General features: G+C 59.1%; 1 protein-coding gene across 3 annotated transcripts in view; it reads left to right on the forward strand.

Annotated features, from left to right (window-relative positions):
* Window positions 1-10272, forward strand: part of LOC110576908 (myelin basic protein) — a 111035-nt gene extending 100763 nt beyond the window's left edge. For all 3 annotated transcript variants that reach the window (XM_021686167.2, XM_021686165.2, XM_044920853.1), the window contains 4 exons: window positions 1114-1149; window positions 1521-1553; window positions 4656-4766; window positions 8731-10272. In XM_021686167.2, coding sequence (XP_021541842.1) covers window positions 1114-1149; window positions 1521-1553; window positions 4656-4766; window positions 8731-8775 — 225 coding nt within the window. In that variant the 3' untranslated portion in view covers window positions 8776-10272. The remainder of the gene's footprint in view (window positions 1-1113; window positions 1150-1520; window positions 1554-4655; window positions 4767-8730) is intronic.
* Window positions 10273-14479: the final 4207 nt, after the last annotated feature.

Genomic DNA, 14479 nt, shown 5'->3' on the forward strand with positions numbered 1-14479 from the left:
CCCTGAGCTCTAATCCATGGGGGGCCTGACTCTATCCCCAGGTGACCTTGAGCTCTAATCCACAAGGGACGTGAGTCTATCCCCGATGATGCCTCCCTCCTCCTCAGGGTGAGGTTGGCCATGGGAGCTCAGCCCTAGAACCTGGTCACAGGGTCCAAACTGCATCTGCCACTTACTGAATCTTATGTTCTAGAAAAGAACTCACTCCTTTTGAGACTAAAGGACTATGAGACTCTTAGTTTAAAAACACAGGCTTTGCAAAACTATGGAGACAAAAAGATTAAAGAGATGCCAAGAGGAGTGGTTATCAGAGTTTGTGGGCAGGGAGGGGAACAGGGGGAGCACAGAGGGCTTGGGGGCCGTGGGCCTACTGTGTGATACGGAGCTGGTGGATGCCTGACATCGCACATTTGTGCAAACCCACAGAACGTACACCATGAGCATGACCTTACCATGTGCTACGATTCCCTGAAAGAAGTGCGTCGGCCTTGGTTCCCAGCTCATAACACACGAGCCACGCGCATGCGAGGCCGTAATAAATGGGGAAACAGTGAGCAGGACAAGAGGGCGGACATGGCAACTCTCTAATTTCTATGCATTCTTTCTAGAAACTTAAGACTGCTCTCAAAAATAAAGATTGAAAAACAAAAGCAAAGCCACGAGCTTCTAATCCTAAACTTTTTGTGTAGCGGGCATTTTAAGAGGGTCTTCTGCATGTTGACAAGTGAGTGTTGGGAGCCCCAGGCCCGAGAACACTCCTCTCGAAGCTCTGAGTACAGGGGACGCTTCACCTCCACCCCGAGAAGCAAGGCCCTTAGCAAAGTGAGCTTCGCCCTTACAGCCCGCACACCCAGGAACCACAGCGGGACGAATCGTGCCCCCCTTCCCTGAGGGCTCTCTGAGTGTTCTGGAAACTCTGCCTGGCATTGGCGTCTCAGGCCCCGTAGTCTCCAAGAACCAGGACAGGAACCGGGAGGCAGAGAGGGGTGACTTCGGAGGCGCCAGGCTGCCAGCCCAACGGGGGCTGGTCAGGAGCAGGAAGGTGAGGGCAGGAGGCTCCCCCAGGGAGAGAGGCGCCCGCCCCCGCTCACAGGCCTCTGCGTGTCTTTGCAGGTGACACCACGCACACCTCCTCCGTCGCAAGGAAAGGTAAGACCTCTGAACGTTGTCCTTAATTCCCACACCGTCTGTAGATCTTCCCTGAAATCCCCAAATGGACCAAAGAGAGGGCGGGCCTCACGGCTACCTGATGTCACCCCAGATGTGTGCCCCGTGGATCCCAAGCAGCACAGGCTGAGGAAGGAACATGCCCAGCAGAGACTGCTGTCGGCTCCCAGCTCGCTCCCCCCCCCACCCTGTCCCAAATCCTTCCCAAATCCACCCTGAGCCGCCCCTGGGATCCCACAGGGGTCAACACCACTCACCAGCTCAGCACGGCCCCGATTTGTGTTTCTTGTTTATTAAAAGACTTTTTTTCCTGCCTGGATCACAATGTCATTGTTTCTCTCTCTCCCACACAGGGGCGAGGACTGTCCCTCAGCAGATTTAGCTGGGTAGGTGACACTCGCGTGTCCCCGCACCTCCCTCTCCCTTCTGCTCCTCACAGCTGCCCGCGCCTGCGCTCTGCTCCGCGATGCTGCCTCACGGGCCCCCTTCTTCCCTGGCAGGCCCGTTGCCCACGCCGTCGGGGGGCCGCCTTCCCCCCCCGGGGGGAACCCAGGGCCCCCACCGCCGACCCCGCAGGGCCCTGCTTCCTCGCCGGACCGGGCGCCTCCCGGGAAGGAGCTGCTCTGCACCTGAGAAAGTTCCTGACTTCCTTCCAGCCCGAGGGGTGGGACACCAGTCCCCGCAGGGCAGGCCCAGGGAGGCCGGGGCGGCAGGCCATCCAAATAGCCAGCCCTGCCGCCCGACTGACAGGAGGCTGAGGAAACGCGACGCCACCTCCGGCCACGCGGTCCAATGAAGCCACGAGACCTGGGGTCTGATCGCAGTGTAGCTTAGCCGTCAGCCATCCAGGGACGTCCTCTGAGGAAGGCCGAGAACAAGGTGCCCATCCCGATTGTAAATGGCCACCTTGCTCACTTTCTAGACACCGGTGAAATGTGGTGTCTGAGCCAGCCTAAAATGCCTATCGGTGTTTTCTAACCAAACCTATAGACTTCGGTTAGTAGTAGAGGCCAGAGTTCTTACTTTACCAAAGCTGCTATCTGCAGAATAAACGGAAAATTAACCACTCACCTATAGGCCAGGGACCCTGTCTGGCCTGGAAACACAGCCCGAGTCCCTAGTGCAGAGCGTGCGTATACTTGGTGCTCAGTTAATAAGCATCACACACGTGGATGACTAGAGTTTACAAAAAAGACAGAGAAGGAAGGAGGGAAGCGAGAACAGTGAGGGGGAGAGGCACGAGGAGGGGAGGCCCATGGAGAAGGTAGAGGGTTCCATAAGGTTCCTGGATTGCCCCAGCACATTCTTACGTGGAATTTGCTGGAACACTTTATACAAATATATCTGAGCCTTTTCCAAAGCTGATGACTTTGCATAAAGGGGCCAAGAGGGTAGGAAACACGTGGGCTGGGCCTCGTAGCCAGTTAATTTCTGACTTTCTGTGCCAGCAGGAGACCCAGATGACACTGCAGAAGGAAGTCTTGTTTTGGTAACCCCTTGGTCTGCCTCCTGACTTTCTAGGCATGGACTCTCAGGCATGACGCGGAGTCACCGGGGGACGTGCGGGGTCGGGGAGGAGGCCCTTCCTCCCTCCGGGCATTTAGAGCCCGCTTCACCCAGCAGCTAACCAGAAAGACCTTGCCTTCCCTCCACGCCTCCATTTTGGGGCTACTAATCTTTACTCAGTTTCTCTTTCTTTTCCAAAGCAAAATCCCCCTCCGTATTTCATTTGCCTGTGTGTCCATTTCCTCGAGCTACAGGACTGCCTTCCTGCTTGGAGTTTGTGAAAGTCGCCCATTCTTCTTCTAAACTCTGTTGAACACTTCTTGGTAAATTCCAGGTTGCCCAAAGATAGAAGTGACCAAGAATTTGAAAGGAGGAAAAGTCAAGCAGATTATTTAATCTGAAAACCTACCCTTGAGTTTTGTTCTCAGAAGCTCCTAGTTCTGGAGGAAAGCAAGAGACAGGAGGATTTAGCCCTGGTCTGTGAGGCTCCGTGGGGCACCTGCACACTGAGCCGGGACCTGTCCCTCCGTGGGATGTCCTGGAGCGAGCCCAGCCATGGAAACCTCTGGACCCCAGGGCTGCCCGCCCTCCACCTGCTGCACCCGCCCCCCAATCCCTCCCTGACACCGCTAGGATCGAGGGATTCCCTGCGTGGATTCCGGGCCCTCCAGCCCATGTGTGTGCACGCTGCAAGGCCTGTGGGCGGAGGCAGAGGGACCTGGGGCGCCACCAGAGGGCGGGTCGTTTCCTTGACTAGATTGTTAGGAGCAGACCAGAGAGAGTCTCCCCGTCCTGCTGGCAGAATCTGAAAGCTCAGACCCTGTCCGCTGAAGACAGACCCGCAGGCCAGACAGCGACCTTACCTGAGGCCCCCCGGCCTGCTTGGCACCCGCATGACGTGGTGCCCGAGGCTGGAGGGCCCCATACCGCAAACGCTAACCTCCCTGTGTCTGCCCGAGCCCCCCGACTCCTTCCTCGTGTCCACGGGGGATGTTGCCGTTTGAAAGTAAAGCATCTTCAAAAACAGACTAGTCCTGGGACGCGGATGTCCTCACCTGTCAGCAGTCAGCCGCCATTGCTCTGTGCCTCGCAGGGAAGGTCCTCCCTCCAGCGCGAGGGGGGCCCTGGCGCCGGGAGCCGGGCTTGGCCTCTCCTGGAACGACAGCGAGCACATGCCAGGAGCCCACAGGCCCTGTTCACAGAGCAGCGCATCTGTGAACTCCTGGAAGGAGGGGCCGCTTTATCTGCGTTTTATAGAAGAGGAAACTGAGGGTCCGAGTGGCCCTGACGCTTGCCTGAGGTCACACAGCTAGGGAGTGGGGAGCTAGGGCTCCGTGCAGGCCGCTGGGTGCCCGGGGCTGTGCCCTGGTGCGTGGTGGCAGGAACACGACTTGCTGGCCGGACCTGCCCCCTCCCTCCTTCATGACCAGCCCAGATCCCGGGACCCCCAGCAGGGGCCACACACCCACTGTCAGGGCACCCAAGCCGTGGCCAGGGGAGCTGGTTTCTGGTCATCCTGGCGAGAGCCTCATCCAGGCCAGAGAATTTGAGGCTTGTCTTTCTGCTTTAGAAAAGTATGGGCCTCAAAATTTTGCTAAGTGCCAAGCTCCATATCCTCCAGACGTCCAGCAGAAGGGGGCAGATGTGAGGAGTCTGCACAGAGAAGCAGACAGGGACCCCCCAGCCCAGGAGGGGAGTGCCTCCTGGGGCTGAGAGCGGGCCCTGCGCTCCCTTCCTGCACACAGGTGCGCAAAGGCGGGTCACCTGGTTTTGCTGGCCCTTGTCTTGAAAGCCACACGATGGAGTGGGTCAGGAGTCTGATCTTTCCGTGAGAGCATTTGGTCACACGTCTGCCCACGCACGGCAGCCTGGGCTGGGCCCCCACTGCGGCGTGGAGCATGGCCCTGGCGCCGCTGGCGGCCCCCCCCTCAGGGCCCCTCCCTGCCCCGCAGGCCCCCTGAGAGCTGTCTGGTCTCTTGCAGGGAGCCGAGGGGCAGAAGCCGGGACTTGGCTACGGAGGCAGAGCTCCAGCTCACAAGGGACTCAAGGGGGCCCATGACGCCCAGGGCACGCTTTCCAAAATCTTCAAACTGGTAAGGTGACCCTTCTCAATGCCGGGGATGTGCTGGGGGGGGTGGCGGGGGTGTTCCAGGCTTTCCACACTGTCCCTCTGGGGTTCACCTGCCAGGCTGGCTGGCTCAGGGGCCAGGACGTATCTGCAGGGGCCGGTCCAGGCTCCCTCAGGGACCTCGAGGACATGTGAGGGGTCCCTCGCAAGGCTCCCCCCTGCTCTGGGGAGGCGGGGGTGGCGTGGGCGCTGACCTCATCTGGAAGCTCCCAGTGCCGAGGCTGCGGACTCCTGAGAAAAGGAACAGGAGCTGAGTGACAAAAGGGGGAGATCGCTGGTCAGGCAGGCAGAGATCCCAGGGACCACACGGGGGTTGCCTGATACGCACACTGGAGTCACTGGTCCTGGGGCCTCTGTTAGGGCAGCTGGAAGGGGCGTGAGAAGATGCCGAGGGGCCTGGATGCTGCCAAGTCTCCGAGAGCCCCACCGCAGCCCATTCTTGGCTCTGCTCAATCCCAAGATCAGTTTCCCAGCATGGGGAGGGGCCTGTTTGGCCTCCGTTCATCCCCGGACCGTCTCGTGGGCCCCGGAGCTCACAGTAATTCCAGGGCTCACCCACAGCTCTGGGGTAGGCGCCGTCCACAGCCTATAACTGCCTGGACGCAGGACGCCCGAGGGCCTCGGGCACAGGGCCGACCCATAAGCAGCCGCTGTCCCCGTGGGCAGAGGTCTCCGAAGAACACAGTGACAGGTCTGCTCCCCCGTGGCTGTGAGCCCAGGCTGGCCGTGCCCACGGTCAGGGGCCAGAGGCTGCCCAGGAGCCCTGTCCATCTGCCATCATACTCGTTATCCTGGCAGGTGCTTGCTGAGCATCACTGCGTGCTCTTCGGGGAGGAGAGCGTGTCAAGAGCATGTTCTCGCGGTGGGGGACAGACATGGTTGAAATGAGTGCCACCGGCAAGAGAGGCTCCCCACACAGAGGGCCCCTGTGACCCTCCTGAGGGCTTTGTCACTCAGGTCCCATGACACCCAACAACTTAGGTGTTCACGCTGAAAGCCCAGCCGTGCGTCAAAACGGGGCTGGGCTTTCTCAGCCCCCCATCCAGGGCTTGGCAGCAGAGCCGAGGTCCCAGCAACAGCCCGCACTTCAGGGCTCACAGCCGGAAGGGGATCAGGGACAGGGATGCGCCCACCCCAGCGGGGACACGTGGCACCTTCTGCACAGCCCAGGACAGTCCCCAGGCTGACTTACGGCTCGAGGGATCACAGTTCATCGCTGGACAGGTGCTCACACAGGCACATGGCCAGGGAGCACCATTGTCTGGGTCCACGTCCCCATGTGCTTTCTCGTTAGAGTAACAGCCGAGCGAGCAGCTGTTCTTGTGACTCTGAATCCACCCGAGGCCATCCGCTTCTTGGCTTCTTGGTATGAGAGCCGATTCTAAGCCAGAGCCACGATGATTTGCAAGGTGCGCCAGTCAGCTCCCGTTCCAACCTAACGAACCGTAATCAGGAAGATGGATGCCAGCATGTAAAAGGCAGGGTTTGTGGGTTACAGCAGGAAAGGCATCAGAAAAGGCAAAAAGCCCCAGGATGCTCGCAGCACCCTGTCGAGAGAAAAATAACTCCTGAAGGATTTCATGTTTATCCTTCTCGGGTGAGAGATTGGCGTCGCCATAGACAAAGGAAGATGAGACGCCCAAGTAAGAGGGGACGTTAGTCTGGGCTTAGTTCCCAGACGGCACACCGTGCACCCTGCCCCGCCGTGTCCATCGGCAGGTGTCCGGGCGCCACAGACAAACACGTCGTGGATTCTTACTCCACGCGAAAGCTTCGTCATCTTGTGTCTTCAGGCCGGCGGGCACATTTGGGGGGAGGCATGCGTTTCCATGGAAACTGAATGTTCTAGGGGTTTCTGGTCATGGATGAGAACAGGAGCGTCCACTTCGCTCCACCTGCCCTCAGACCACCGGTTGGGGTCACAGTAGGCAACTTGATTTAACACTAAAAGGCTCTGCTGTGCGTGGCTTGGAGGTATCGCCCCAGAGATCGGGCAGCTGAAAGGCAGGACCCGGGCCTCCAGCAGGATCCAGCTCACCCCGGGCTCGGGCTCAGCCTCGGCCAGCCCCGCACAAGGCTCCACCCCAATCACCTTGATAGGAGGTCTTTAACCTGGGTGAGTGTGCTTTCTAACTGGCTTACTAACACATCAAGGTTTCACAGTTTATGGTGGAATAATTTGGTCTGTAACCCAAATAGTCATCATGGGGTCATGTGTATGGTGTGTCCCATGGTCGGGTTACTGGCAGGGTCGGCTCAGTGAGCACATGTGTGTGGAGGCCCCTGCCACGAGCCCAGATTCAGTGGTTGCTGGGCCCACATAGAGGTGAGGGGAGGCAGGACTGTGCTTTTGAGGAAGGTCAGCCCTATCCAGGAAAGGGCTTAAATCTGTGAAGTGAATGGTAATCAACAGGCGTGCTGACTCGTTTCATGTCTGGTCAAAAGCAGGCGTGATCCTCTCCTCAGTGGAAATTCTAAAGCAAATCTGAGTAAGGGGGAATCAAATTCTACCCGCACATTCAAGTAACCGAGGTCATCATGATGTGTCTGCCAATTCTGCACCGAGGCAACGAGACGGTGAGGATGAGGAACTTGTGGGAGCTCTGGGTCCAAACCCAGCAGTGCATTCAGAATAGTGATGTTTCCACGAGTGGCCCAGAACCTGGCCAGGCGGGCGCCCGCATCTGACCCACCTGCGATGTCCCAGACCGTTTCCAGGCTCCCCCCCAAGTCTCCATGCCCCCGGGCGTCCCAGGTGGGAACCCAGAGGTGTGCGGTGGTAAGGATTTCCCTGCTGACGGGGTGACTCTGGGGACCGTGTCTCTGTGCCTGGGTCGCACATGCAAGCCTGGCCCCAGCCAGGGTGAGATGCTTGCAGGTCGGGCTGGCCAGCCCCGTCCCTGTCCAGCACGTTCATCGTGTGGGACAAACACAAGCGTGTGAGCACCATTTGTTTGTAATGGGTTCAATGTTTTCCTGCATTTCTGTTTGTACAAAGTGGTTTAGAAATTTTAAAGCTTCTATAGAGTTCAAGGGAAGCTCCGATTTATCACATCCAATTAATATGGCTTTCATTAGATTTTACTACATGAAATGTTCACGAACTGGCCGACCACGGGCATAGGGCTGAATGAGTCCGCAGATGTGGTTACCATCATTGGGGAACAATCCCCACAGAGGCAAGAAGGGTTCCAAGGAGGTGGGTGGGGACGGTGGGTCTCCCGGGATTTAAGGGGGTGCCATTACCCCGGACTGTCCATCCCTGTGGGCTGGAAACTGGGTGAAGAGCCCTGCCTTTCTCCCAGTCATTAGGGAACTGCATCGAGCTCTTATCAGAGTTTCTCATTTCCAGATGCACAGCGGAGACAGTTTCCCAGCCAGGTGCGGAACTGGGGACGGAATGCAGGACTTCCCCGCAGGTCCCATTCCTCCCCTCCCCCAGACACGGCTTCAGGCCGACCTACTCCTAGTGGGGCCAGCTCGTCCGCTCAGCCAGAGAGGACTGTCCCCGGGGACAGCGTTGTGCAGCTCGGCTCTTACCCGGGGGACATGGCGGTGGCCGTGCTCCCCAGCACCACCATCTTCCCAAAGATGAAGCTGTCCCTGTCGTCGTGTGTAGACGGTTTCCCTCTGTGACCCTGGAATCTCTAGAAACAAAGTACCCGTTCGCGGCAGCTGAGCGTTCCGCCCCAGAAGGGCAGCAGGAGACGTGGGTCCTGGGAATGAGGGTCCGCGAGCCTCCCCAAGGGTCCCTGAAAACTGGATCAGCACTTGCTCGTGTTGTGAGAAGTGGAATCAGAGCCTCAGCAGACCCAAATGAGGTGGTTTGCACCAGCAGCCCCACAGGCGGGATCCTGGTGCGAGGTCGGATGCTGCGGATGCCAAGGCTGCCCGTGCACGTCTCCTAACTCTGTGTTTCCTTTCCTCAGGGAGGAAGAGATAGTCGTTCTGGATCACCCATGGCGAGACGCTGAAGCCCTACCTTGTGGTCCCAGAAACCTGTCCTCAGCTTCTTAATATAACTGCCTTAAGATTTTAATACCGTCCACATCCACTCCCTACTTGTAGCAAACACCCTCCCACCTAATGCCCGTTGAGTTGTGCACATGGTGGGGTCAGGCACGCCGCACCTGCTGCAGCTTCTGGCCATCAGCTAAATGGAGGGAACGCAGACAGAATATTAAGCAGTTACTTGGTGTCTGAAGAGAGCGCGTCCTCGGAGCTCCCTCCACCGCAGCGCGGCCCGAGTCAGCGGGCGCCGGTGCGCGGACACACCTCCGAGTTCACCCTCCTCCCTCCTTGGACTTGCTTTGCTGACCCGGCATCCCTCGGCTTCGCAGGCACTGCCGTGGGGACGCTGCCGTGGACACAGGGACATGTGCAGGGCGGTGAGGACTGTTGATCCGAGCTTCCTTTGGTTGCTTTCCCCGCCCCTTGCTCACTTCCTAACACACACTTACTCTCCCTCCAGGATGAGGCTGTCGGGAGCGGCATGGGGGGCTTTCGGTACGTGAAGTGCGGGCGGGCAGCGGTGAAGAGTCCCGTGGGGTGGGCGCGGAGGGGGCGCCTGCAGGCGGCGGCCCACCCCACCGGTTAGCGGAATTTGGGCGCGGCGGAGAGGGGACCTGGAGGCAAGGCTGGGCTGGGCCACGGCCCCAAAAGGAAACAGGATCTTCTTGGAAATGAGGTGAGGCACAGCGGGAGCCAGAGTGGCTTCTGCCAACAGCCTGTTCCCCCAGAGCCCAGCAGAGGTCCGGGGAGACGCTCGTCTCAGAGCGGGACTGGAGGAGTGTTCTGGGTGGCCTCACGGCGTCACCCTGGTCGCTGCGGGAGGTGACCAGCGGTGCGCTTCCCACGGCAGTGCACACTGCAATACTAACCCTCGGTGGACAGATAACCTTCCGTCCGCTTGCATCCTAGACGCGGACGCGCGTAGCGAATAGGCTTCGGAGGGCCCGCTTCCCGAATCGCTGAGCTGGACGTCATGGGGGCCGGGCCTGGCCGGCCCTGTGAGCAGAGACGGGCTCCTCTGAATCGTGTCTTTTCTAACAAGCTGACCTTTCCTGTGCCCCCCTCGTAACATACTGATCCCGCCTTTTGGTTTTAGCGTATGTCTTAGAGGCCTTCCAAGGAGCCCCCACTGGCATCGTCCTCCCTTAGAAGGAACACGAGGAATAGTCAACGTGTCAACATAATCCCGTCCTAATTCCGATGTCCGGTGGGGGTTTAATATAATGTCTATTAATCTATAGCCTCAATGATGAGAGGGTTACAGGGGAACAAGGAACAAAATTTCAGAAACAAAACCTCCAAACTGCGTGACACACACACACTCTACATCTCTGAGCCGACCGCTGGCCAAGTGATCTCCACGCGGGGCTACGCCCAGACGGCGTGTGCTGAGATGGGCGCTCGTGGGAAGTACACACTGTTCTTGAATATTGAAATAAAATAATAAACTTTTAATGATACTTGCTTGGTGTCTTCTTTTATCTTTGCTCTGGGCTGCAGAATGTGAGCCCCAGCAGAGCAAAGGTAAAGGCCGTGTCTTGGGGGTGACGCGGGTGTGGGCTGTGCCTTCGCGGCCTGGGCCGCCGGCCCACGCTGGCCGAGCAGGTGCGTTACCCCCGGGGGCCTCCGCATCAGTAAGAGAGGATGGAACACAGGTCACGGTTAGGGCACGGATCCGCTAACTCAGGAGAATTTTCAACTTCTCTTTCAACAATCTATTACCTTAACCAAACACCTGTTAACGTGAGCTGAAGAAACTCTGGGAAACTACCTTTTGCCACACTAAGACATCGACAATAATGGGGGATTTGGGAAATTCTGTGTGTGTCGTTGTTCGCGGTTATAAGAATTCGGTTTCAAAAAGATAAGCCGAAATCTTTGTTTTGTCTTGCTTTTAACTAAAGTCCTGGTTCCCTTCTGTCTCGGCAGCAGCCGTGAGAGACTGTCTGCCCTTGTGAGCGTAAAGGAGGGCAGCCTCCGTGCTGGGACGGTCCTGGGATGACACGAGCCTATTGTCTGGGGCCCCCAGACCTGTGTTGTGTGCATCCACCCCAATGCCGACGCCAGGGGAGCCTGCCCTGCTCGCTGGGCACCAGCCCCTCCCCTCCTCTTTGCCCCCCAAACCCTTCAACCAATGAATCTGGAAAATCATGCACAGAGAGTCACATTTTTTTTTAAAGATTTTCTTTCTTCTTTCTTTCTTTTCTTTCTTTCTTCTTGTCAGAGAGAGCTAGCACAAGCAGGGGGAGAGGCAGAGGAAGAAGCAGGCTCCCTGCTGAGCATGGAGCCTGATGTGGGGCTCGATCCCGGGACCCTGAGATCACCACCTGAGCCGAAGGCAGACACTTCACTGACTGAGTCACCCAGGGGCCCAGAGAGTCACATTTTTAAAATAGTCTTTTAGTTGGCAGGTCTCTTTTAATGTTACATGTACAGGACGCACATGAAACGGTAAACCAAGGGTAAACCTAGAGTAACACAGCAACTCTCACGGTAACTCAACACTCGGATACATATTTCAAAGTAAAACAAGACAGAACAGGAGCTGAACCTCGGAACGCGTGTTCTTGCCGAACGCTTACCTAGGAGGTCGGGCACCACGCTCGAGAAGGGGCTTCGGGAACCCCAGCCCCAAGCAGAGCCCAGAGGTGTCACGAGGGGCAAGGGAGGCACAGGAGGGACTCCCCATCACAGCAGAGAGCCACGCGACCACAGTCTCCGGCCCCCATGCCATTCAGTGTAGACAGGGACCCGGGGATCGTGGGTCACCGCCGTCAGGGCTCTAGGCCCGTGTGGCTGGTGGCGGACCGTGAGCCCCCAGACAGGTGGACGCCGCGGGCAGAGCAGACAGGTCGGAGGACAGAGGGTCTGTTGGAGGGCGCAGACCCGGGGCCGGGTTAGCGGGGCGTGGAGAGGACGCCACGTCGGGAGACGAGGTGCCACAGGGCACGCCAGCTCTGTACGAGGTGCCACAGGGCACGCCAGCTCTGTAAGTTGGGGTGGGGCTCCCCCTGGACTTGGGGCTGTGGGGAAGGGCACGGGACCGTGGGGACAGTTCTCGGGTGGAATGAAGGACAGGAGCTCAGCTGCCGACTCATGGTGAGGTGGTGCTGCTGGGGGGCCCGGAAGGCCGTGCCGGGGCGAGGAGCTCCGATTCCGGGCACGCAGCTCCCCGCCGGGCCACCGGGTCCGAGGCCGGGGCGCAGCTCCTTGGCTCCTCGCGTGCCCTCATGCGCCCTTCCCTCCGTGTGCCACATGCCTGGCACCTCCTCTCCTGAGGACCTCACCCCACAGCCTCGTGTGCCGCGGGATTGCTCCCCGGCGTCCTGCCTCCAGATACAGTCCAGTGGGGAGTGAGGGCCGGGGCGCAGGGCCATGCAGGGCGGGCGCGCCTCCCAGGACAGAGCTGTGTATCCTTCTCACGCGGGAACGCTACTTCCTGCGCCCCCATCTGGCCCGCTGCTGGAACTAAGCCCAGGCCTGCGCAGGAAGCCACTCTTCTCCCCTCTCCCAGAGCGCTGATAGCCCATTTCCTCTCGTGATTTCTCTGCTGTAAGTAGTCACCGCGGTCCGCAACAAGGGGGCATGGAGGCAGTTGGCCACGCGCAGTCCGTGAAGTCCGTGTCGCAGGTGAGCCATCAGGCGCCAATGTAACCCACGGAACAGCCATCCTTGAAGTGGGAGTGGAACCACGGGAGGTCGTCCATGGCCTACTTTCCGAGAAACATGTGGGTTCCGTGAGCAGGCTCCGAGTCCACTCTTATGTTGGTAGCAGAGTGAGGGCTTCGCACCTCCGCTTCCCACCCTGTGGGACGACGTGAGGTTAGTGCCTGATTCCAGTGGCACCTGGAATGCATTAACGGGTCAAGACCCAAGCATGCCAGTAAGATGGTGGACCACGTCCAGTGCTGGCCAGGGGGCTCCCAGCCCAGTCCAGTGCCAGCCTCCGACTTAAGTCAATGAGGGCAGATCCAGACCCAAGTGTAGACACAGGGACAGGCAACGGGCTCCCGTGGCTGCCGAGGGCAGACAGACACCAGGGGTCTGGTGGGACAGGGATGCGTCCCCACGCCAGCTGGGCCTGGGTCTGTGCACCCCTGGGAACGGTTAGCCAGCTGTCCTGGGCCCCCGCCCACACCTCCTGGATCAGAATCTGCTTTCTGGGGGCGCCTGGGTGGCTCAGTTGGTTGGGCGACTGCCTTCGGCTCAGGTCATGATCCTGGAGTCCCGGGATCGAGTCCCGCATCGGGCTCCCTGCTTGGCTTCTCCCTCTGCCCCTCCCCACTCTCATGTGCTCTCTCTCATTCTCTCTCTCTCAAATAAATAAATAAAATCTTAAAAAACAAACAAACAAACAGAATCTGCTTTCTGAAAAGGCACCCGGAGGTGTTTGCCCCTTGAGGACTCGCCCCAGCCTCCAGAGGTGAGCCACCTGCCTGCCTGCCTGACCATGAACGCGGCAGAAGCAACTCAGATAATGAAAGCCACGGCTGCAGAGTTGGGCCCGGAGCATCCTCGTCTCCTCAGGCACATAACTTGGCAAGCAGACGGCAGAGAGAGCAGCAAGTCCAGGCTATGGCGAGGGCAGTGGACAAAGCAGGGGCCCCGCAATGCTCCGTGGTGACCGTGGCTATTCTAACAGGCAGCTCTGTCCTTTCCTGCGCCAGGAGGGCAGGTGCGGCTGGGGCCGGTCTTCGACGAGGGCAGACCCTGGCTGGGGCCGGAGCAGCGGGGACGCGGGAGGGCCGGAGCGTGGGTGACGGGCCCCGGCCAGCAGGCGTGAGCGCGCCCTCCCCCCGCACGTCCCCGCTCTGACTCCCGCGTGGGTCTTGGCTTCTGGGCGCTGCTCTCCACGAAGGGGAACCAGGGCTCCTCGGGAAAACGGCTGGCTCTGGGCCGGAGACACAGAAAGAGCACGATCTGCTGCACCAGCAGCGGGAACGGGCTCCAAGAACAACGTGGCCGCGTCACAAGGGCTCGCAGCTGCCTCAAGGGGCCTGCACTGGTCAGATCTGGGGCTCTCTGGGCATCGGGGTGGAGCCCAACAGCCTGCAGCCCATGCAACAGGACAGGAACCCACAAGTCCGCACCAACACGAACACAGGGATGAGCCAAGCAGGGAGTTCCTCACAGAGGAAGGCCGGCAGTAAATGTGGAAGAAACAGCGACCAGAACCCCAGGGCCAGGCCGGGGCTGCACGTGGCCGGGCCACATGGCCGCACGCTTCCTGGTCCCGCACAAACGCCCACTGCCTCGAGGAGAAGTGACTACACTGAGGAAAGCCCGCATCGGCGCCGCCGCCAACGGAACAATCGCACACGACGCGTCCCCTTGCTTAAGACGCACCCGGAACATAGCGTCACGTCTGCGAGATTCTGACCGAAGACGCATCACGAAGAAACCCTGGAGGAAAAACTGCGGGACCTTCTGCTGCACGACTGGCCCGTGGTTTTCCGGAACGTCACAGGAACGGGGACACGGGCCACGAGGGCGTCCGTTAGAGCGAAGCGGTGACTGTGCCCGCCCCGGGCAGTGCCTGAACGGGGTCCAGTGGAGCGTACACAAAGCCTTCTGCGCCCTCTTCCTGCGACTTTATGTGAACCTGAAGCTGCCCCCAAAAACACAGGGTTACATGGAAAGGGGAAGGACGCTGGGTTATTAAACTCG

The sequence above is a fragment of the Neomonachus schauinslandi genome, chromosome 14, assembly GCF_002201575.2.
Source record: "Neomonachus schauinslandi chromosome 14, ASM220157v2, whole genome shotgun sequence".
Classification (NCBI taxonomy): Eukaryota; Metazoa; Chordata; class Mammalia; order Carnivora; family Phocidae; genus Neomonachus; species Neomonachus schauinslandi.